At 41.7% G+C, this 23,107-nt stretch overlaps 1 protein-coding gene across 1 annotated transcript in view; it reads left to right on the forward strand.

Annotated features, from left to right (window-relative positions):
• Positions 1-9,720: 9,720 nt before the first annotated feature.
• The window catches only part of LOC126751553 (uncharacterized), a 29,273-nt gene continuing 15,886 nt past the window's right edge, over positions 9,721-23,107 (forward strand). The window contains exon 1 of the mRNA XM_050461922.1: positions 9,721-10,328. Coding sequence (XP_050317879.1) covers positions 9,860-10,328 — 469 coding nt within the window. The 5' untranslated portion in view covers positions 9,721-9,859. The remainder of the gene's footprint in view (positions 10,329-23,107) is intronic.

A 23,107-nucleotide genomic window follows, 5' to 3' on the forward strand; every position in this document is an offset into this window, starting at 1 on the left:
TTTTCAAAATAGTCACCTATCGGTTTAGTAATCGACTTTAGATGCTCGAGTCATTGGGGAATAAGTGCAGCATGGTTTCAATCGGGAGAAAAATTTGGCTTTGCGTGCCCATGCAGCGCCGTATTAAAAGGCTCAGTATTCTGCATGTAAAATGATTGTTGTCAACTTTTTCAATCCAATCCATTCCCACTCTTTTCCCAAAATTGTAAAGTAGTGTCACCGTTATGGGATACTCGCCCATAGCGAATGTTTAGAAGAAGATCTCATTTCAATTATTAACCAATTTATCCACGTTAATTCGTTCTTAAAAAGTATATATTCTTAACCATTGCCCGGGCCCGCAAAGTCACTGCTGAACAATTTGCTGCCAAATTTGCAAAAAAAAAGAAGTAATCACTTTCACTATTGGTAAATAAATATGCGTACGGATCTAAAATGCGCAAACCTTTTAACTTTTATTTATAACATAAATGTATAATTTATAAAGTTAGTTATTATAAATATCGACGGGATAAGCGGTGAGACTTCAATTCCGAGAAATGATTTGCCGATGCTGGCGACCGAGATGCCGCGGATCGAGGTCGAACTAGATATTCGCGTTAGAGTAGCAAGACGTTAACGCGGCGCAGTGGAGAAGCGAATGTACATATATGATCGATTGATGTGTCGAATTGATTAGAACGAATTGTGTCTGCTATCCCGTTGCCTATCCCTTTTGTTTAGTGGGTTGGTGTACAGATGTGGTGAGTTATGTTGTAGTGTCATCAGCTGCGGTGAATTGAGCTGTTTTATTAAGATGCGCCAGTTTTACCGAGTAGAGGGGGTGGATGCATAACTCATTTCTTCTTATACGTTTCTGATTGTATTTGTTTTAGGTGACAAATTAAAAGATGCCCAGTGTTACGAAAATACTTTAGTTGAGGTCATCACAGATAAGTCGTGCCATGGTTCTGGGAGTTATAATTATAGGCCTAATGATTAGTTTTTGCTTTCTTGAGGTATTTCGACAAATCTGCTGCTGTCCAGATTTTATGGCTTCCATTGTACGAAGGATGTAAAATTCGTTCCTTCTTACTTAAAGTTCGCCTTGACTCGATCCTTAGAAACAACGCACAGAGTAGAAAGCTAATCAAGATAGTTATATTCATCACTTACTTTTAAAATGCTGTAAACTGTGGAATCAATTTTATCGACATGTTTTTTAAACATGCAGGTTGGTTTATTACCAAAATTAATTAAATCCTGTTTGAGATCTCCAAGCCCCCAAATACTTAATGTAACGATTTCCAGTCAGTTGGCTTTCAGTCATTATGAATCTATTTCAACTCTAATTTGAAATGTGTTAAGTAGCATAAATTTCCCAATAATTAACTTAGGACTGAAATAATTATTTTTTGAAAGTATCGAAGTAATTCGTTAAATATTCGTTGATAGTAACTAAAGCCAAAATTCAACTAATGTGGGACAATAGACAAGATTATTGCCAAGTCAGCGAAAAAGCAAAAGCCCACAAGAAAATACTTACTGAGACTAATAAACACACATGCTGCAGGATATCAGTTGACTTTTTCTCGACGGTAACTTAGCTGTGCACATTTCTCAATCGCTTGGCTAAACTGGCGTCTAACTCACTGACTCAACTCGCATAGATCGAGCCATTTTGATTGTTTGGCCGGCAGAAATTAATCAAAAGTGCCATTAAATGCTGAAAGCCAGTCAGCGCTCACTCTTTCTGCTTGTGTCGACTGGAGGCAAGCGTAATGTTTTTAAATAAGTGACTGCGGTGTACAGAAGAAAGGCTTCACCTTCCAGGCTCTTGTTTATTGTTCAGCTAACAATTTAGTCTTTATGTATCATACCACTGAATTACCAGTCTGTCGCATGACGCTTAGGTAACAATTTTTCCACAGCAACAGCGTATACGTCATTTCGAGCCATTTTAATTGCATATTACTTAAGTTTCACCTTTTTGCTTATAGTTAACGCCCGCTGCATACATTCATGAACTCACACATATAAATTCATGAAGTCTTACCGTCTCGTTTTTTGTTTTATTCTGCAGCGCATTATACAACACCGTCTAGTTACGTGTGCGCATGCGCTTTCACGAAATTAATTACTACCGCAATCCTTCCACAGCACCTCTGTTACTATGGTATATTTATTATGATTACTTAATTTTTTTAATTAGAGATAAAAAAGATTGTCATTTTCCGATTAAAATCGCTGTATTAAATATATTTTTGAAAAGCTGGACAGCACAATTTTTAAATATTATCTGAAAGTGACAGCAATAAATTTGAAGTAACCATAAAGCTTTAATAGGAAATGTGGGGAAATCTCGCGTTATATTTTTACACTCTTGCAGCCAGTTGCTAAAGAGTATTACCAGGTTGTTCAATAAGTTTTGTCATTTTTGTTTTGTTGGTACACTCTTCATATGAACGTAAGTATGTGAAGTTTCATTTTAATCTGTCAATACATTCTTTGTTTATAATGTTAAAAGTGCATAATGATTGTTCATCTACAATTAGAACAGTAGGAAGATGGGTTGCTGAATTTAAACGTAGTCGTATAAGTCGTGAAGACGATCCACGTGAAGGACGTTCAAAAAGCGTATCAACACCAGGAATCATAGCGAAAATACAGGATATGGTTTTGGAATATCGTCGACTGACTGAGAGTTTTATTCACAAGAGCATTTTGACAATGGCTAAAATCCATGAATTAAGGTTCGTATTCACCAGATTTGGCCCGAGAAACTTTCATTTGTTTCCAGAACTAAAAAAATTTATGCGTGATTCTATATAAGAACTACGATTTTATCGATCATTGGGTATAATAGCTCTGTATATCCTAGAGTGATCCTTTATGAACAATTTAATTGCAGATTATAGCGTGTGTATTGAGCAATAATCCATTCCAGAGTTAGTGAAGATGTTTTGCAAATAACGAAATTTTCCATACAAGTAAATGTTTTTATACAGAGTATAATAGATTTGCTCACCTAACGGTTGTACGCATCACGTAAAATTAATCGAGATAGATATAGGGTTATACAAGTATATAAATGATAAGGCTGACTAGAAAAGTTGAAATCTGGTGACTGTCTGTCTGTCGTCTGCAAGCTGTAACCTGAGTAAAATATGAGATGCCTTAATGAAATAATCGTATACGGGTCCCTTAATGCAAAAAAATACGAAATCGTAGATAAGCGTAATCGGTATAACCGAAAACATATAAAGTGTCATAACCAAGCACTAAATTAAGATATAAAGTTGTAATTTGTTACAAAGAATCCACGTAGCAAGGGGCACTTGTGAGCAAAATTGTTTTGAAAAGTAGGTGTGGCCCCGCCTTTTTTTCGGAGGGGGAATCTTCAAAGATATCGTTATTTTTCCGGACGATATGCCGATTCTCTTGGCTTAACTCTTGCTTACAGAACGCCCACGTCTCATTCTGTTTTCACTGCTTTGCCGCCTTCGATCTTCCTTAACTCTTGCTAAGCTATAAATATATATTCTCCGGTGTCACGCGATTGTTTATCACATTCTCTATTTCTAGTCTTTCTTTTTCATATTTTGGGCAGGAAATGAAGATATGTAATGCATTTTCATAGCTGCTGCTACAGAAGGAGCAATTTGTTTCTTCATAATGTCCGTATTTGTATAGATATTCTCTATAACATCCATGACCTGTTAAAAACTGCGTAAGGTAAAAATCAGCTTCTTCGACGATCTTCGACCTTTTCAACTGATGAAAGTATAAAAAAAGTGAAAGATATAAAGCTCGACATCTCTCGCGTTCATTCGAATAATTATAGTGGATATTTTGGGTATGAAACGCGTTCTTTCTCGACTCGTCTCGATAAAGCTGATTTTTTTTTTTAAAAATAGTACGATTGTTACCGAATTTTAAGTCAAAAACGCAATGAATACCATCGATCAACCACAGTATTAAACAGGGGTCGAATCGTTATATTCGTATAAGGATCGGCAAACTACGAAATAAAATTACGTGATACGTCAATTGTATACGGTGATTGGCATTATGACATACGATTTGGATCATATTTTGAGGTCACACTAGATGTTGAACTGTCAAAACTGTTGCAAATTTTCAATAAACGAACAAAAGCTAATTAATTATCAAAATAGATCCGACTTCGTTTTTTTATTTGAGCTGGAGTGAAAGTGATGGTGATCAAAAAATAGTGCGAAGATAGCTTAAAAATCGTAGCAAAAGCGTGGGTATAAAAAAAGAAAAACAAATTAGGAAACCTCATCAACAAAATTTTTTTTGTAGATGTATTGTTGAAAAAGAATTTGAATCTTAAAAAGACGGTGGAGGGTTTTAGGATATGGCAAGAGAGGAAGGTATCATCCCACAAATATTGCAAGATTTGCTAACGTTCGTGCGACATTACGTAACATCAGCATAAAATTTGAAATAAGTTATGACCCTCATGATTGGGAATCTGATCATACATAAGAAATAGACACCGGGAAAGCGAACCACCTACGGTTCGGTATGTCATCATATTACGATAGAAGCATTACGATCTCATATGACACAATACGAAATACAGACTTTTACGTGACGAGTGTTGCGTTCGCGGATGTAAGGGTTCGACCCCAGATTTGGTCCAAGTGATTCTTTCTTGTTCCCCTAACTGATATTGTCGCTCCGCGAAACCTGTTTTCTGTCGATCGAAGAGATAAGACAAGATTTCACCAGATTTTATTTATTTTATTCACAATTGTACTTTGTTATTAGAAAAGCACGTTCATTCAATTTCATTAAAATGAATTTTATGAACGAATCAAATAAAATTTAAAATTGGGTTATATATGGAAATAAGTATATGTGCATCAACTTAATTTCAAATTAAAACTACTGCAAATGAATTAAACTTATCAATACAATTTATTTTAATAGTAGTATGAACAAAAAATGTTTTGCATTTCAATATGCTTTTTATAAAGCAAATAAAAATTAAATATTAACAGCTCGTTCATAAGGATTTATTTTAAATTAATGTTAAATAACTAATTTACTTTTGTATTTTTAATAATAAATATGCTTGCCTTTTTTTAAAAATACTTGATTAATTCTATTTGGCATGGAGTCCACTAATTGTTTTAATGTTGAATGGCTTATTTCATCCCACTCAATGAGCAAAACATCTTTGAGCTGTTTAAATTTGGCAGCCATTCCTATAAACTTTATTCGAAAGTATTCCTACAAGTCTAATAGGAACGAAACTCCAAAACAGTTATGTGTTTTGATGAAAAAAAAACTCCTTTGTAATGCGGGCATTGTGAATTGGGGCGTTGTCCTGTTGGAAGATCCAGGAATCTCCGTAGGTTTCTCACCAAATTCTATCAGCACTTCATCCAACAGCTTCACACTATATTTCCGCATTGGCGGGAGACTTTCCAGCATATCCGAAAGCTGCCCAAATCATTAGCGATCCGCCACCGTGATTTCGCTTGTGTCGAGTTTGGCGGGGTTTACATCGCGCCAATACTTATCGTAAATTAAATTTTTTCTCGTCAGAAAAAATAACATTTTGGAACTCATCGGTCCAAAATTTCATTTTATCGGCAACTGCCAAGCGTGCGCTTATGTGGCGTGGCAATAGTTTAGGCACAGGTTCTCGGGACTCATACCTTATCAATTTATTTTGCGTCAAGACTTGATGGACTCTTCTCCTTGTTACATTGAGATCTAAATGCGTCTTGATTTACAGGCATGACATGTTTTTTTGACTTGCTAGTCGCCGAATTTCAATGCACCGTTCATCAATATTAGTTAGCGCCTATTTGTGCCATAACTGAGACTTTTAAGAAAATTACTGATGGTATTTCTATGACGATTCACTCTGGCGGCTATGTCAGTAATTTTTGTACCGCTTCAAAGCCCCTTATTAATCCGCGCTTTTTTGGGTAGCACGTGGCATTCTAACCTTAATTTGGCGTAAGTAAAAAAAAATGGTAATTTTACTTACTAGTTTTCAACTAAAAATATCACCACTTCAATTAACTTCTCTTGTTTACAGTCCAAAGTGCACTAATACTTACTGCACTTATACTTATTTCCTAAGGAAAACATGAGACTGACAACAAATTGATTCTAACGGTACAAAGGATTTATATTAAAGCAGAATTATGCACATGGAAATGAAACAAAAAATACAACAAAAACCATTTGCATACCTAAGAGATTGATACCGTTATTGAGAGAAAAGAAATCGCTCAATACAATAATGCACATATACTTCTTTCCCTGAGGTATAGGAAGTTGGCGCTGTTACTGTCCGATGTGTGTTTATCGCAATTTTCGACGACAGGCCTTCCGGAGCGTGGCGCATCTTCGACCACCTCTACACTAGAACGAAAACGTTGAAACCATCGTTGTGCGGTGGAAACTGTATCGGGTCCATAAACTGCAATTTTATTGGCGGCTTGAGGTGCATTTTTGCCTTTATCGTAGTAGTACTGTAAAATATGCCGTCTTTTCTCTTTATTTTGCACCATGTTTGCGACGCTATAACTCACGAACGACTTAAAAGAAAGGACAATCAATCAAACACGTGTTAGCGCGTGAAATGAGCTTTCAAAAAAGGTATAGCATGACCCGCAAGACTTTTTTGACAACCTAATATAAAAAATGGTCGTGGTCCCGCCCTCTAATAGGTTTAATGTAAATATCTCCACTTAACCGAATTCGGTACGTAATATTATTATGACATCGTGGTGTTAAAGAGCGAAAACACGCAAAATCATATTACAACCACGGCCCCATCCCATTAATAAAAATTTTAATTCCAACTGTTCCTTTACTTTCCAGTATATATGTACATAAACAGGATAATTGGCGTAAAACTTTAAACAAATAATACCTTTAAGATATGATCTGACGATAACTGTTCAAATTCCTTACAGAATGAAAATATGAACAATATAGCCTTCAGCCCATCGACTGAAAACGAATTCCACGGAGCGGCAACTTCGGTATGGGGAACAAGAAATGGAAATGAAACTGAAAAATTTGCAAAATCAAACAAAAATTAAGAATAATGGAAATACAAATGAAAGAAAGATTGGCAAAGTGGTGCAAGTAAATGTTATATTATTTGGAGCACCTCATTAAAAACATATTAACTTACGTGTTAATTAAACCAATAAACATTGATTATACATGTCTAAATACCATATATTAAGTTGTTAAATGATTTTGTATGAAGTCAAGAAGACTACTTCTTGTGTTGCTTCCTGGTGGTAAGATATATTGAGGTGGGTCAAGTTCAATCCGTTCCTCGTTTTCCATTTGGAAATTGATTACAATATTATGAAAAATGCAACATACCATAATCCACTAATTGCATTCTTTTTTATTTCGTTCATTTATGATTTTAAATTTAAATTCCTTCAAGCTACCGAATTTTTCTTTTAAATGTCAAAACAATTTTCAATTCGCAAGTGATATTTTGAAAAGCACTTGTTGAAACTTTAGTCCGTGCTCTTTTGTCTCTACGGTGTCAATAAAAATTGCTTCTTTGGATAGTCGTTGTCTGCGAGTTAGATACAATTTCAACGCGCTTTTAATATCAATTAAATTTGTCTAAAAACAGCTTATGTAAGTCAGAATAGGACGATATACATAAATAAAGTTGGATTCCAATCCCACGGTCCCTGCTTGCATTTGTCAAACAAACCTAATTGCTTAAAGTAAAACTAAATTAGGGAATGTAACACCAAGAACAAATGACAAACTATGTAGCACACAACGAAGGTTTACTATTTATAAAACACAAAATATAACTTGCCGCGGTGCAGGGGCTTAGGCGCAAGGCATACCGCCGCCCCCCAATCCTGTGCGGTTGGTGCTGTTAAGCACGGACCACGCGGGATGTCGGATGCCGCATGCGTGCGTCAACCAAGAGCTACCACCTCCTAATCCAGGGTGTTATGCGACTCCCGTGCCCATTGGAACTTTGCAGCCGGGAGGTTAATGTGGCTGTATTATAACGGAGCCTTCCCAACACCGGGCCGAATTGGGAAGTAACGGTGGCCTTACCGCGTCAAGGGGCTCTGGCGTGGCGGACCTCTTAGTTCCCCATATAGTACATAGACCCGACAGCTCACCCTGTTTGAGCTAAGGGTCGAAAAATAAGAATGAGCAACAACAACAACAAAATAAACACAAGCACTAAACCTGATGACGGACAAGGGCAACGACGAAGGACTACGACAGCTGATACGAAGAAGGAGCTCGAGGCAGCGGAAGGTGCGGGGGGTCGAGGGGCTAGGCGGAAGTTTAGCTTCCTCGACGCTCTTTCGCCAGAGGAGCGTTCGCTGTTTGAGGAGCACGCCAGGGAGGATGAGGATGACGTGCCCTCCTGCAGCGGAGCGCACCTGGTGGCAACGCCTGGTGCCCCTGCATTACCAACTAAGGACACCAAGACCCCCACCGACAGGTGTAGTGGGTCTGCCTTGAGCGAGCCCCATCAGGCAGAGCCTGACGCCGCAAGAGGGAGAAGGAGGAGAAGGCGCAGAAGAGGTGGGCAACGCCCCCTCCCTGAAGGTGGCCAACCCGGCGGGTGCGACGACCCTCACAGGAAAGGCATGAGTGGGTCCACCATGAAGTGGTACCTACGGCACCTCCGTGAAGGGAAATCCCCGGAGGCAGCGGAGGCTCTAGCGAGGAGCAAGGGCCAAAAGAACGACGCGTCTCCGGCAAAAGGCAACAACAGCAACGTGCCAGCTCGCGCGCAAGGCAGCGGTATCAGCAACCGCGGCCAGGTCAGCACAGCTCGGACCGTAAGGCGAGGCGACAGCAGGGCAATGCCCGCGGGCACGTTCGCTCAAGCCGGAAAAAGAAAGAGCGGCCAAATCACGCCGCAGGAGCCCCCCCGATCCAAAAGGGTGCGAGGCACGGATACAAAGGCAGCCGGGGGCCAACCATCTGGACCGGCTCCTCACCGGGTGGAGGAAGGGCGGCGCGGGTATGCGGATGCTGTCAGAGGCGTCCGCATGGCTGTCCTGCCTTTCAAATACCCGGCGGAGTCGCTGAAACCGGAGGAGCTCACCGTGCTTCAAGACATCCTGATAGACGAGGCGTCCAAAGGAGAGGACTACACGGCGTCCTTCCTAGGCATCGACTTCAGGGGAGGCATGATGCAGGTAGACTGCCTGGACGAGTCGTCCGCCGACTGGCTGAGGGAGCATGCTCCAAAGTTGGAAGGCTGGACGGGCCCTGTCCTCTGCGTGAAGAGGGTGGAGGATGTGCCAATCATGCACAGCATGACGATGTTCCTCCCTCGGAGCGGGGACAGGACATACGAGCACGCCCTAAACCTGGTGAGGAACCAGAACCGGGGACTCAGTATCTCGTCCTGGTGTGTTGCAGGCAGCAAGAAGGAGAAGCTAGGTGACATCGAGGGATGGAGGTTGCACCTCTACATCAACGATGAGTCATACAAGTATGTCCGGGCCGCGAGCTTCCGCCTGTTTTACAGGTATAGCACGGTCGTCATGCGGCCCTACAAGCCTGCTGACACCGCGAGCAAGGAAGCTAAAGCGCCTGAGACTCTTCAGGACAAGGGCGTCGACAATCAGGCAGTGCCTGAGTCCGCCCCGGAGGAAACAAAAATGGAGGTGGACGAGTTGTCGGAGCAGCCCTGCGGGAGCAAGTCCGGACAGGCAGGGCCAGCAACGACCACTGACGTCCCCGCGGATGACCGGAGCACGGAGCTACCCTCAACGCAGGAGCTCCTAGACGGACTAGGAGGCCCAATGGGCAGCAGTGCGATTGACGGCGGGGTAGAGGATCTCTCCCTCCTCGAGCCCACTCTATGATGGTCGGCGTCATAGAAATTGCCCAAGTGAACCTGCATCATGCGGCGGCAGCCTCGGCTGTCATTGCAAGCAGGTTCACTGCGGAGAAACTGGGCGCACTGCTGATCCAAGAACCTTGGGTCTATAAAGGAGAGGCAAAGGGCCTCAAGACGGAGGCAAATAAGGTAATCTGGGACCTCTCTAGCGAGAGGCCTAGGACGTGTATAGTTGTCAGAAGCAATATTGATTTCTTTTGCATTTCAGAGTTTCTGACACAGGACTTGGTGGCGGTACAGGCCAGGGATACTGAAGGCAAAGACTTCGTCCTGGCCTCAGCATACTTTCCGGGAGAGACAGCAACGGCGCCCCCGGAGGCGGTGGAAAGGCTGGTAGAGCACTGCAAACGGCACAAGCTCCCCCTCGTCATCGGCTGCGATGCTAACGCTCACCACACAGAATGGGGCAGCACTGACTGCAACGCGAGAGGTGAGTCCCTATTAGAATATGTTTTAGGAAGCAATTTAGAGATTGAAAATGTAGGGTGTGAACCCACTTTCGTAACCATTAACAGGAGGGAGGTGTTGGACCTCACCTTGAGTAATGAGCCTGCAAATGGATTGGTCTCGCAATGGAGGGTCTCTACGGAGCCCTCCATGTCAGACCACAGGATTTTGAGGTTCACGCTAAAGGCAGAGGTCAGAAAACTCCTCCCAAGACGCAACCCTCGGAAGGCGGACTGGGACGCCTTCAGGGTTACACTAGGTGAGGAATTGGGCAGGGGGGAGCAGACCGATAACAGCGTGTCAGGCCCGGGCTTGGAGTTTAGGCTATCTAAGCTAAACGAGTCTGTCATTAACGCTTATCATGGCAGCTGCCCCTACAAGTGACCACAGAAAGGCGAAACAGTCCCTGGTGGTCCAGGAAACTATCAGACCTCCGTAAAAAAGTACGCAGACTATTCAACAAAGCGAAGCGTACGGGGGTCTGGGAGGAATATAGGAGCTATCTCACTTTATACAATAAGGAGATCAGGTCTGCAAAGCAGGCTAGCTTCAGGAGATTCTGCGAGAACGTTACCTCAACGCCAGAGGCAGCCCGGCTGCATAAAGCTCTGGCGAAAGGCACCAACGACGCAGTAGTAGCAATCAAAAGAGGTGATGGGACATTCACGACCAGCGCAGAGGACAGAGCGACGGAGCTCCTGCGGGCGCACTTCCCGGAGACGGTTCGGGAAGACCAGTGTCTCCCTGCGATCGAGCACAGGCCAACCCGCGAGGATTGGAGTACCGCCAAACGGCTTTTTACGGCGGACTCGATCCGGTGGGCAATGGCCTCGTTTGAGAGATTCAAGTCTCCGGGAGTGGATGGTATTTTTCCAGCGCTGTTACAACAGGGTGAGCAGCATTTACTGCCTCACCTGATTCGGCTGCTGAGGGAAAGCCTCGCACTGGCGTACATCCCTGAAGTATGGAGGACAGCGAAGGTGATCTTTATACCCAAGGTGGGTAGGAAGGACTACTCATTGGCGAAATCCTTCAGGCCAATCAGTCTAACGTCTTTCCTACTAAAAACCATGGAGAAGATCGTGGACAATGAAATAAGGTCAACAGCGCTGAAGAGAGCACCCCTGCATGCGGCTCAGCACGCCTACAGAGCGGGTAGATCCACTAACACTGCTCTGTACCAGATAACCTCTGAAATAGAGAGTTCACTGGAGCATGGAGAGGTGATGCTTTGCGCGTTCTTGGACATCGAAGGTGCCTTTGACAACACATCTCATAAAAGTGTAGCCAAGGCATTGGAGAAAAGGAATGTGGCAGCACCGGTGCGCAGATGGATTGAATCTGTGTTGCGTACCAGAGTTGCTGAGACCACAGTAGGTGATAAAAGGATTCGTCTTGGCACAACAAGAGGCTGCCCACAGGGAGGTGTGTTATCACCCCTGCTATGGAGTCTAGTTGTAGACGACCTGTTAGTACTGCTAACAAACAATGGGATCCGCTGCCAAGGGTATGCGGACGACATTGTAATTATAGCAAGAGGCAAATACGAAGACACTCTCTGTGACCTAATACAAAGAGGTCTAAACCTGGCGAAGATGTGGTGTAAAGAGGTTGAATTAAACATCAATCCCTCTAAGACGACCGTAGTCCCGTTTACGAGACGCAGGTCCCTACCCGGTCTCAGGAACCTTACACTTGGGGGCAGAGAGATAGGAATGACCAGAAGTGTCAAATACCTAGGGTTAATGCTAGACTCTTCGTTGCGGTGGAATCAGCATGTAAACCTGACCCTGGTCAAGGCAACAAAAGCTTTAATGGTGTGCAACCGGCTGGCGGGCAAATCCTGGGGCTGTAAGCCAAGGATCCTCAGGTGGTTGTACACCATGATAGTGCGACCTATAATCACATATGGGGCGGTAGCCTGGGCCTCAATAGCGTCGCAGACTTCGGTTAGGACCAAGCTATCGAAGCTGCAACGGCTAGCCTGTGTCTGCATGACGGGCGCAATGCGCACCTGTCCAACGGCAGCACTGGAGGCTCTGACGGAGCTTACTCCGCTTCACTTGGTTATCGGTCAGGTAGCCAAGCACACAATTCTGCAATTAACGGCAGAGGGGTGGGGCAAAGGTAGAGTAATCTCGTCCCAGAGGATGGAAAAGATAAGTGGCGATGTACCATCAGCCCTCCTCGAGGGACAGCACTACCAAAATAGTTAACTTTAAGAGAAAGTTTAAGGTCACCCTCGGCAGCAAGGATGAGTGGAATGAATCCAACCTCGAACTGATGCTGAGGAATAGTACGCTAAGGTGGTACACCGACGGATCAAAAATGTCGGAGGGGATCGGTGCGGGGATTGCTGGCCCACGCACTAAGCTCTCCATACCCATGGGAGAGTTCCCGAGCATTTTCCAGGCAGAAGTTTATGCCATAAGTCGGTGTATAGAAATAAACCTCCACCGCAACTATCGCAATGAGAGAATAGCCATTCTCAGTGATAGCCAAGCGGCGCTAAAAGCGATCACTTCCTACGAAATCAAATCGCTATTAGTGCAGGAGTGCAGGGAGAGGCTGAATAGCCTTGCAGAACGTAACCAGGTACACCTAATCTGGGTGCCCGGTCACAGAGGTATAGCCGGCAATGAACTGGCGGATGAGCTAGCCCGCTCCGCAGCCTCCACCAAGATGGTGGGACCAGAACCCTTTATTGGGGTAGGTCCACACACCATAAAGGAGCTACTTCGCAGGGAAGAAGGAGTGGGCAGAGAGGAGCATTGGCGGCAAACGCGTGGTATGAGACATGCCAAACTGCTAATGAGAGGATACAATCTAAGCAGGTTCAAGGTTATAATTAACCTTCCAAGGAACAAACTCAGGCTGCTGGTCGCATGGTATACCGGCCACTGTAAGCTGAATAGGCACCTGTATAACATGGGCCTATCCTCTTGCATTAACTGCCGGTTCTGCGACCTGGAGCCTGAAACCCCGGAGCACCTGCTGATTGACTGCGCAGCAGTCTGTAGACGCAGGACTAAGGCCCTCGGAGCAGTGCTTCCGGACAGGGATAGCATAGCCTCACTAGCGCCCAGAAGGCTACTGAACTTCATCGATGCGCTGGGGCTAGGTGAGTCTATGTAAGTTAGGAGAGGGCACAATAGACCAAAGGTCGCAGTGCATTCCTCATATTAATCAATCAACTTATCAGGATCAAAGCCGGGAAAATACTTTCAGCTGCATAAGATTTGTTAGTTATATGGGGTCTGGGAAAGTTTTCACCCAGTTTTATTCATTTATATTTAATTAAAATAACTCTCACATTTGCCGATAGATGCGGTATAAAGTCAACCGGAAGTTCGAAAATTACTATACATTTGTTATATGGGGCTAAAGGAATTCGATTCAATCGATTTTTGTCACACAGACATACAATTATCAGAAAGCGACTCTCTAGAAATTGCAATAATATATTTCACAGAGAGTCCGATATTTCCGGTAAAAAGTTAGTAACAGGCAGTGTGAACAAATATGGTCCGGTTTTGACTATTTTTAGATTTAGTGAGAGATGGAATTTAAAATTGTATGTGAAGTAGGCGTTATGTGCAGAACTTGGTTGAAATTGGTCGAGTAGGTCTGAAGGTATGAGTTTTTACGCCCATCATCCAAATTTGATTCCGGTTCCTATAAAGCCCTCTTGTATCATCTGGGAGTAAAATATAATACCTTTGGCACATTGCACTTTCAGTAGTTTTTATATGGGGAGAGGGCATGGATTTAATCCCATTATATTTTCACAGGGTGAGTAGTTAAGCCAAGAAAATATGCTTCTAATGAATTTTATTCATATAGTTTGAATGATTTAGGAGATATGTACTTTAAACTTATTAGAGGGTTGGACCAACTCACTTCTAACAAATTTTTCAGCCCCAGATTTCCCTTCCTAATGCAATTCGGCTTACTAAATAATATCCTTGTACCTTATTATGGGGTTTAGTTATGGCATTTTACTGGTTTTCTACGTCTTGTGGATGGTGCCCATCTACAAACTTGTCTTTACTGTTTTGCCAGCGAACACGGGTACTAAGTTTCATTAATGTATCGTAATTTTTTGCTCATATAATCGTTTGTAGGACTGACAGACAGACAGTCACTTGGATTTCAACTCGTCCTATCTTCAAGATCATTTATATATACATATGTATATACATTCGCCGGAGGATGGAGTCATGTGAAGAAGTTCACGCAAGTGAGGAAAGTTCTCTGATCGCCATTCACTTGGGAATGGCCAGAAACGATTCTTTTACACATGGCTCAAGCAGCTCACTACTTCCGGTCTTTGACCAAGTATCCTCTGGGTAGCCTAAGAACATCCGTTCGAAGGCGAGCTAAAGTGAGAAGGCGAAACATTCCCTACAAGGGTTGTGCGCTGGGTTTGGGACCCGCCACGTAAAAAACACCCCCAATGAAAAGAAAGCGACAGCCTCGGAAGAGAAACCCCCCTTTTGATGACGACCATGGCAAACGAAATAAGGACTACGAGATAAGGGCATGCACCTGGAATGTCCGGTCCCTTAATTGGGAAGGTGCCGCTGCCCAGCTGGTTGATGTCCTCGTAAAAACAAAGGCTGACATCACCGCCGTCCAAGAAATGCGATGGACGGGACAAGGACAGAGACGAGTAGGTCCTTGTGACATTTACTACAGTGGCTATATAAAGGAGCGCAAGTTTGGTGTAGGATTCGTGGTGGGAGAGAGACTCCGTCGCCGAGTACTATCATTCACTGCGGTGAATGAACGTCTAGCCACAATCCGCATCAAAGCGAGGTTCTTCAACATATCGCTGATTTGCGCCCACGCCCCGTCGGAAGAGAAGGACGATGTGACCAAAGATGCCTTTTATGAGTGCTTGGAGCGCACTTGTGAAGGCTGCTTGGCGACTTTAACGCCAGGGTGGGCAAAGAAGGTGTCTTTGGCGCTACGGTCGGTAAATTCGGCCTCCACGACGAAACATCCCCTAATGGGTTGAGGCTGATGGACTTCGCCGGGGCCCGAAATATGGTTATCTGTAGTACTAGATTCCAGCATAAGAAGATTCATCAAGCTACCTGGCTGTCTCCGGATCGAAAAACTACCAACCAGATCGATCATGTTGTGACAGACGGAAGACACGTCTCCAGTGTTTTAGATGTGTGTGCACTCCGAGGTCCTAACATCGACTCGGACCACTATCTTGTTGCAGCTAAGATTCGCACCCGCCCGTTCGACGTCGAGAGAGCTGCAATCACAACAGACAGCCGAACGATTTTCTACTCGGCTTGCACTCCTGCTCTCTGAGAGCACTCGTCAACAACTCGGTATAAGGGAACTGTGGGACGGCATTTCAAACTCCTTACGTTCAGCTGCAACCGAAACCATTGGTTTTCGGAAAGTGCAAAAGAACAGCTGGTACGACGAGGAGTGTCGTGTCGCAGCGGAGAGAAAACAGGCTGCCTACCTCGCAACGTTACGATCGACCACTACACGTTCGGGATGGGATAGATACCGAGAGTTGAAGAGGGAAGCGAGAAGCATTTGTAGACAGAAGAAGAAAGAGGCTGAAATGCGTGAGTACCTTGATAAGCTGGCCGACAGGGGTAATGCTCGAAATTTCTACGAAAAAATGCGGCGGCTTACAGAAGGTTTCAAGACCGGAGCGTACTCTTGTAGAACCCTCAAAGGTGATCTAGTCACTGATGCCCAGAGCATACTTAAATTATGGAGGGAACACTTCTCCAGCCTGCTGAATGGCAGTGAACGCACAACACCAGGAGAAGGAGAACCCGATTCCCCAATCGATGACGATGGAGCAGACGTTCCATTACCCGACCATGAAGAAGTTCGAATAGCAATTGCCCGCCTGAAGAACAACAAAGCGGCAGGGGCCGACGGATTGCCGGCCGAGCTATTCAAACACGGCGGCGAAGAACTGATAAGGTGCATGCATCAGCTTCTTTGTAAAATATGGTCGGACGAAAGCATGCCCAACGATTGGAATTTAAGTGTGCTATGCCCAATCCATAAGAAAGGTGACCCCACAATCTGCGCCAACTACCGTGTGATTAGCCTCCTCAACATCGCATATAAGGTTCTATCGAGCGTACCGTGTGAAAGATTAAAGCCCACCGTCAACAAACTGATTGGACCTTATCAGTGTGGCTTTAGACCTGGAAAATCAACAACCGACCAGATATTCACCATGCGCCAAATCTTAGAAAAGACCCGTGAGAGGAGAATCGACACACACCACCTCTTCGTCGATTTCAAAGCTGCTTTCGACAGCACGAAAAGGAGCTGCCTTTATGCCGCGATGTCTGAATTTGGTATCCCCGAAAAACTAATACGGCTGTGTAAACTGACGTTGAGTAACACCAAAAGCTCCGTCAGGATCGGGAAGGACCTCTCCGAGCCGTTCGATACCAAACGAGGTTTCAGACAAGGCGATTCCCTATCATGCGACTTTTTCAACCTGCTTTTGAAGAAAATATTTCGAGCCGCAGAACTAAATAGAGAAGGTACCATCTTCTATAAGAGTGTACAGTTGCTGGCGTATGCCGATGATATTGATATCATCGGCCTCAACACCCGCGCCGTTAGTTCTGCTTTCTCCAGGCTGGACAAGGAAGCACAGAAAATGGGTCTGGCAGTGAACGAGGGCAAGACGAAATATCTCCTGTCATCAAACAAACAGTCGTCGCACTCGCGACTTGGCACTCACGTCACTGTTGACAGTCATAACTTTGTAGTCGTAGATAATTTCGTCTATCTTGGAACCAGCGTAAACACCACCAACAATGTCAGCCGAGAAATCCAACGCAGGATAAATCTTGCCAACAGGTGCTACTTCGGGCTGAGTAGGCAATTGAGAAGCAAAGTTCTCTCTCGACAAACAAAAACCAAACTCTATAAGTCACTCATAATTCCCGTCCTGCTGTATGGTGCAGAGTCTTGGACGATGTCAACAACGGATGAGTCGACGTTGCGAGTTTTCGAGAGAAAAGTTCTGTGAAAGATTTATGGTCCTTTGCGCGTCGGCCACGGCGAATACCGCATTCGATGGAACGATGAGCTGTACGAGATATACGACGACATCGACATAGTTCAGCGAATTAAAAGACAGCGGCTACGCTGGCGAGGTCATGTTGTCCGGATGGACGAAAACACTCCAGCTCTGAAAGTATTCGACGCAGTACCCGCCGGGGGAAGCAGAGGAAGACCTCCACTCCGTTGGAAGGACCAAGTGGAGAAGGACATGGCTTCGCTTGGAATATCGAATTGGCGCCACGTAGCGAAAAGAAGAAACGACTGGCGCGCTGTTGTTAACTCGGCTATAATCGCTTAAGCGGTTTCTACGCCAATTAAGAAGAAGATATACATTCGCCACGCAAACCACTATATTTTCTTAAATTTTTTTCGGACTTTATCGTTTCTTCGGAATTTTCTTCAATTTTGTTTTTTTTATGTTTTTAGTAAGCATCATTCATAGCTTCGTCTCAATTGTCGTAAAACGGAAAAGAGTGCCCGTTCTACACACAAGGTGAATTCCAAAGGACTTTTTGAATCTAGCGTCTCCTGGTGGCGCCATCTATATGTCGATTAGTGCGTTAGAATCTGCTATCTTTATCGATTGTCCAGTGAGTGATTTCATGACATTTCATTGATTGGAAGTGAAGTTATTGCGTTTTAAGTGTCAGTATGTTTGTGTTATCGGTGCGAAAATGAGCTTCGAACAAAGAGCCAACATTAAATTTTGTTTTAAAATTGGAAATCTCCATCTATCCATCGAAACTGTGCGTGAATTCATCAAAAATCAGCCGAAATCATCATTGAAATTCATGGAAATAGAATTGAACATCTCCAAAACATCGATTTATCGCATTTTGACCGAACATTTGGTCTTACGAAAGGTGTGTGCACGGTTTGTTCGGCACAAATTGACTGACGACCAAAAGTGCTCAGAATCCAACATTCGAAGAACGATTATTTGACCAAAAATTACATTTTAACCATTAGCCACTCCCCGTATTTACCTGATATGGCACCGTGCGACTTCTTTGTTTTCGGAAAAATTCAATTGCCCATGAAAGGATATGCACACGTAGAGGCCAGTCAAAAGGCTTGCACCGGCATACTGGCGGCCATACCGGCCAACGAGCTAAAACACTCGTTCGACATGCTTTTGGACCGTGCAAAAAGCTGTATTGAAGCAGAAGGAGACTATTTTCAATAAAATAAATTGATTTTGCCGAAAAAACCATTTGTTCTGTGTTTTTTAAGTCCTATTTACTTTGGAACACACCTTGTATATAGACGACCTTTTTTCAGCGGTAGGTTTTCAGTAGTTGTATAGATCACTTATGTCCGCAACATTAATTAATTGGATATGAAAATGGGATTAGTAAAATGTGGATTTTTGGTTAAATACGCAGATGGAATTTAAAATTTTGTTATGTGAGAAGTAGGAGTGCCGATTGGTCACTGTGACATAAAGATCTGACGATAATTTTAAAATTGGTCGAGTGGTTCCTGAGATGTAAGATTATACCTAAATGTGGACAGGGTCTCACCCATTCTTGAATTCATCCAATTGCACCTGATTTCATCTTAATGCTGGATTAGTCATATTCATTTACAGATTTTTCCTTTTCGTTATTTTGTCAATTTTTAGTCCGATTTTGCCCACATGCAATACAAACTTTCTGTAGGGGCGATACCAAGTCTTCAATAACATACTTAAATATAATTTTTTCCAAAAAGAAATTTGAAATGAAACTGAGTGCACTCTCTTCAGTATTTTCAATATTTCAATATAGTATTCTAATTTTTGAGAGATCTTCAATTTTTTGATAAATATATGAGATCTTCCCTGCAATTATCTGTTAAATCGCTTTATTTGAGAATCTTCTTACTTTCTCTTTCGGTATGTAATAAAAGTAAAACAAAGTTCAAATTAAGGAGGTAATATAAAACATTTCATAATCACATGGGTCAAAGGGAAACGTGTTGTTCAATATCAAACAATTTTTCTACCAACAAAGACGATTATAACTTTCAGCTTATGACATAGCTATGTCAGTAAAAAATGTGACAGTAGTAAGCCACCTGCAATTCATTTTGTCGTCTGGCATGCAAGTTAATGACAGCCTCCACACAGCCACTTGACCATAACTGTAAGCAATATTAAATCTTTACACTTTGTAGTTGTGCGGCCTAATAAATTTAAATAGAATTCGATATACTTTTTCCGTTCACATTAGAATAAACCATTCTTATCTAAACAATATCTGTAGCCCTCACAAGAAGGCATAATCAAATCAAAACAGAACACTTAACGTGCCTAAAAATGCTGAATATGACATTAATGTAAATTGACACTTTCTTTGTATTAAACTCAACCAATATGTAATAGCGTTAAGTAAATAATAAGTAAATGTATAAATATTAGTAACTTGTAAATAAAAATTGGATTTTGTCTCCGGCGATACAGTCGACACGACGTGTTTAATTTTCTCTGCGCGTTGGCAGATAGAAGAAATATATATTTTTTTTCAAATTCCCGCAATACGGGAATTAATTGGCGCCCAACGTGGAGCACACGAAAAACAAAATATCCTCGGAAAAGGATACGTGATCGTGGATCTTTATAAAAGATAAATAATAAAAATATAAAATCCTCGGAAATGCGGAAAGCAATATTACAATAAGGCAAGAAATTGACAGATTAAAAACTCAAGTTGAAACTGAAACACACAGGGTAACAGATTTTCAGACGGAAATAATAAATGACAACATTCAGTGTCATGAGTCACTAGATGTTATAAAATCCTTACCAGAATTTTCAGGAAGAATAAACGCTTATGTTAGCTGGCGCGAAGCAGCACATAACGTTATGGGCCTCTATGTAAGAGGTAGCGGAAAGTACTTCGCAGTCCTTACGATTTTGCGTAACAAAATTACACTAGAAGCAAATGACACATTAACCAACCATGGTACTGTGTTAAATTTTGACGCGATAATTGCGCGTCTCGATTTTGCGTATTTGGACAAACGTCCAATACATATCATAGAACAAGAAATGAGTGTTCTACGACAAGGCTCAATGACGGTCATTGAATATTATAATTTAGTTAACAAAAAACTAACGTTGATGATGTCTTATGGAGGGGCCGCACCAATAACCAAAGAATTGAACAAAAAGAATAGAGACCAGGCTCTTAGAATATTTATAACCGGAATTAACGCTCCATTAAGAGATATTATATTTTCCCTCAGGAATTAGAGTCCAATAATCAGAGAGCTCGATTTGAGAGCTCGATTTGCAAAAATTTTGCAAATGAAAGGACAAGAGTAAAACAGTTTCAGCCAAGTAATAATTTACGATTTCCTCAGAGGAACAACATGCCAAAACCAGAACCAATGGATATAGATCCATCTATGTCTAGATCATACCGAAGGGAAAATTACCCAAAGCCCCAACTAAACAATAGCCATAAATTCCCCAATTTTTTGAAAACCATTGGCCAGTACAAGCCATCAAGCCAATATGGACCAACCAAATAGGTATATTTCAAATAAAAACATCCAAGGAATAAAACGACCAAGGGAAAGCAATTATAGCTTTCGCCCACAGGAGAAAACCCAGAAGATAAACAACATGAATGAGAGTCATTTTTTAGACAAAGAGGGGATGAACTCCCCTATCTAAAGCTCTACGACTCAAAAATAAAGAAAAGTTTAAAAGCTCTAGTCGATACTGAAGCAACCTCTTGCTACATTAAGCCTGGGGTTTATAATAACAAAAACGAACTAGCCATTTATAAACGGATAAAAACCGTGAACGGCTATTCCATAATAAAGCATTACCATATAATAACCATATTTGGGGTCGAAGAAATTTTCTACGAAATAGAAGGTTTAGAATCAGATCTCCTATTGGGATACAATTTCCTTAAAAAAATTGAGGCACTTATCGACCTGCCCAATAGGAAAATAAATTATATGAAAAAAAAAATAATAAAAATGAAGCAAAAAGTATGAACATTTATTTTGAAAATAAAAATGGAGAAAACAATAAGGAATAAAAAGCTTCCCCTAAACTAAGCGATAAAAATATTGGTATAAATAAAAAAATTAAGGAACATAAAGATTCCAAAAAACCAGCCGACGGAAATACCGGCAAATATAAAAAAATAAATACTGTGGAGCAGGAAAGCTCTACAACGCCAGCCGATGATAAAAAATATATTGTGGAACAAAAAAGTTTTACACCGCCAGCCGAAGATTTTACCGGCAATATTATACTAAAAAAATTTATTTTGGGACAAAAAGATCCTGAAACGCCGGCTGAAGATTTATACCAGCATAATGAAAAAAATAATTACAAAGAAAATATTGTGAAACGAGAATGTTCTACAACGCCAGCCGATGAATTTGCCGGCAACATAAATGATAACTTTTCGATACTGGGTGAAAGTGACTCCGAAATGAATGATGATAAGGGTAATTATTATTCGGTAAAGAATTCCGAAAGTTCAAACAATGAAAATCAATATGAAGTTTTGCAGGATCTTAAAACACATATAAAAGAAAAAATTGCTCAAACGCATTTAAGTATCAATACAAACTTTCCCTTCATGACGAAAGTAAAAGCAGAAATAAGAATGAAAAATGAGGATCCGATATGGAGCAGACAATATCCATATCCCTTATCCGTAAATTCGTTTATTAATGAAGAAATAAAAAAATTGATTAATGAAAATATCATAAGACCGAGTAAAAGTCCGTATAATTCACCTATTTGGGTGCTACCAAAAAAAGGTACAAATGAGAATGTAACACCAAAACTTAGAATGGTAATCGATTACAAAAAGCTAAATGAGCATACAATTTCCGATCGTTACCTTATTCCAGACACTAACGTAATATTGTCTAATTTAGGCAAGGCAAAATATTTTTCAAGCATCGACCTAGAATCAGGATTTCATCAAATTATAATGTCAAAGAATGATATTGAGAAAGCAGCTTTTTCCGTTAATAACGGGAAATATGAATTTTTGAGGATGCCTTTTGGTTTAAAAAATGCTCCTAGAATTTTTCAGAGGGCAATGGATGACATATTGCGAGAACATATTGGAAAAATTTGTCACGTTTATATGGATGATATAATTGCTTTTCGGAAAATATAACTCAACACATGAAGGATTTGGAAACAATTACGCAAATTTTAAAAGAAGCTAATATGAAAATTTCATTAGAAAAATCAAAATTTTTCGAGAAAGAAATAGAGTTTTTAGGTTATTTAGTAGCTCAGAATGTTATCAAAACAGACCCAAATAAAATAAAATTAATATCAAAATTATCCAATACCAAGAAGTTTGCGCGAATTAAGAGGTTTCTTAGGGCTTGCAGGATATTATCGTAAATTTGTTAAAGACTATGCAGCGATAGCTAAACCTTTGACAAAATACCTATCAGGAAAAAATGGCAGGATTTCTAAAAATAAATCAAAAAAATTTGAATTAACTCTAAATGAGGAAGGAATATCTGCATTAAATAAATTAAAGAATCATGTGGCTTCAGAAATGGAATTAACACAACCCGATTACTCAAAAATATTTGTATTAACTACCGATGCATTTAACTTTGCAATGGGTGCGGAACTATCACAAGGAGGTAAGCCAATTACCTTCATTTCAAAAACTCTTAATAAAACTGAAAGAATTACGCAACTAA

The sequence above is a fragment of the Bactrocera neohumeralis genome, chromosome 2 (assembly GCF_024586455.1).
Source record: "Bactrocera neohumeralis isolate Rockhampton chromosome 2, APGP_CSIRO_Bneo_wtdbg2-racon-allhic-juicebox.fasta_v2, whole genome shotgun sequence".
Taxonomy (NCBI): Eukaryota; Metazoa; Arthropoda; class Insecta; order Diptera; family Tephritidae; genus Bactrocera; species Bactrocera neohumeralis.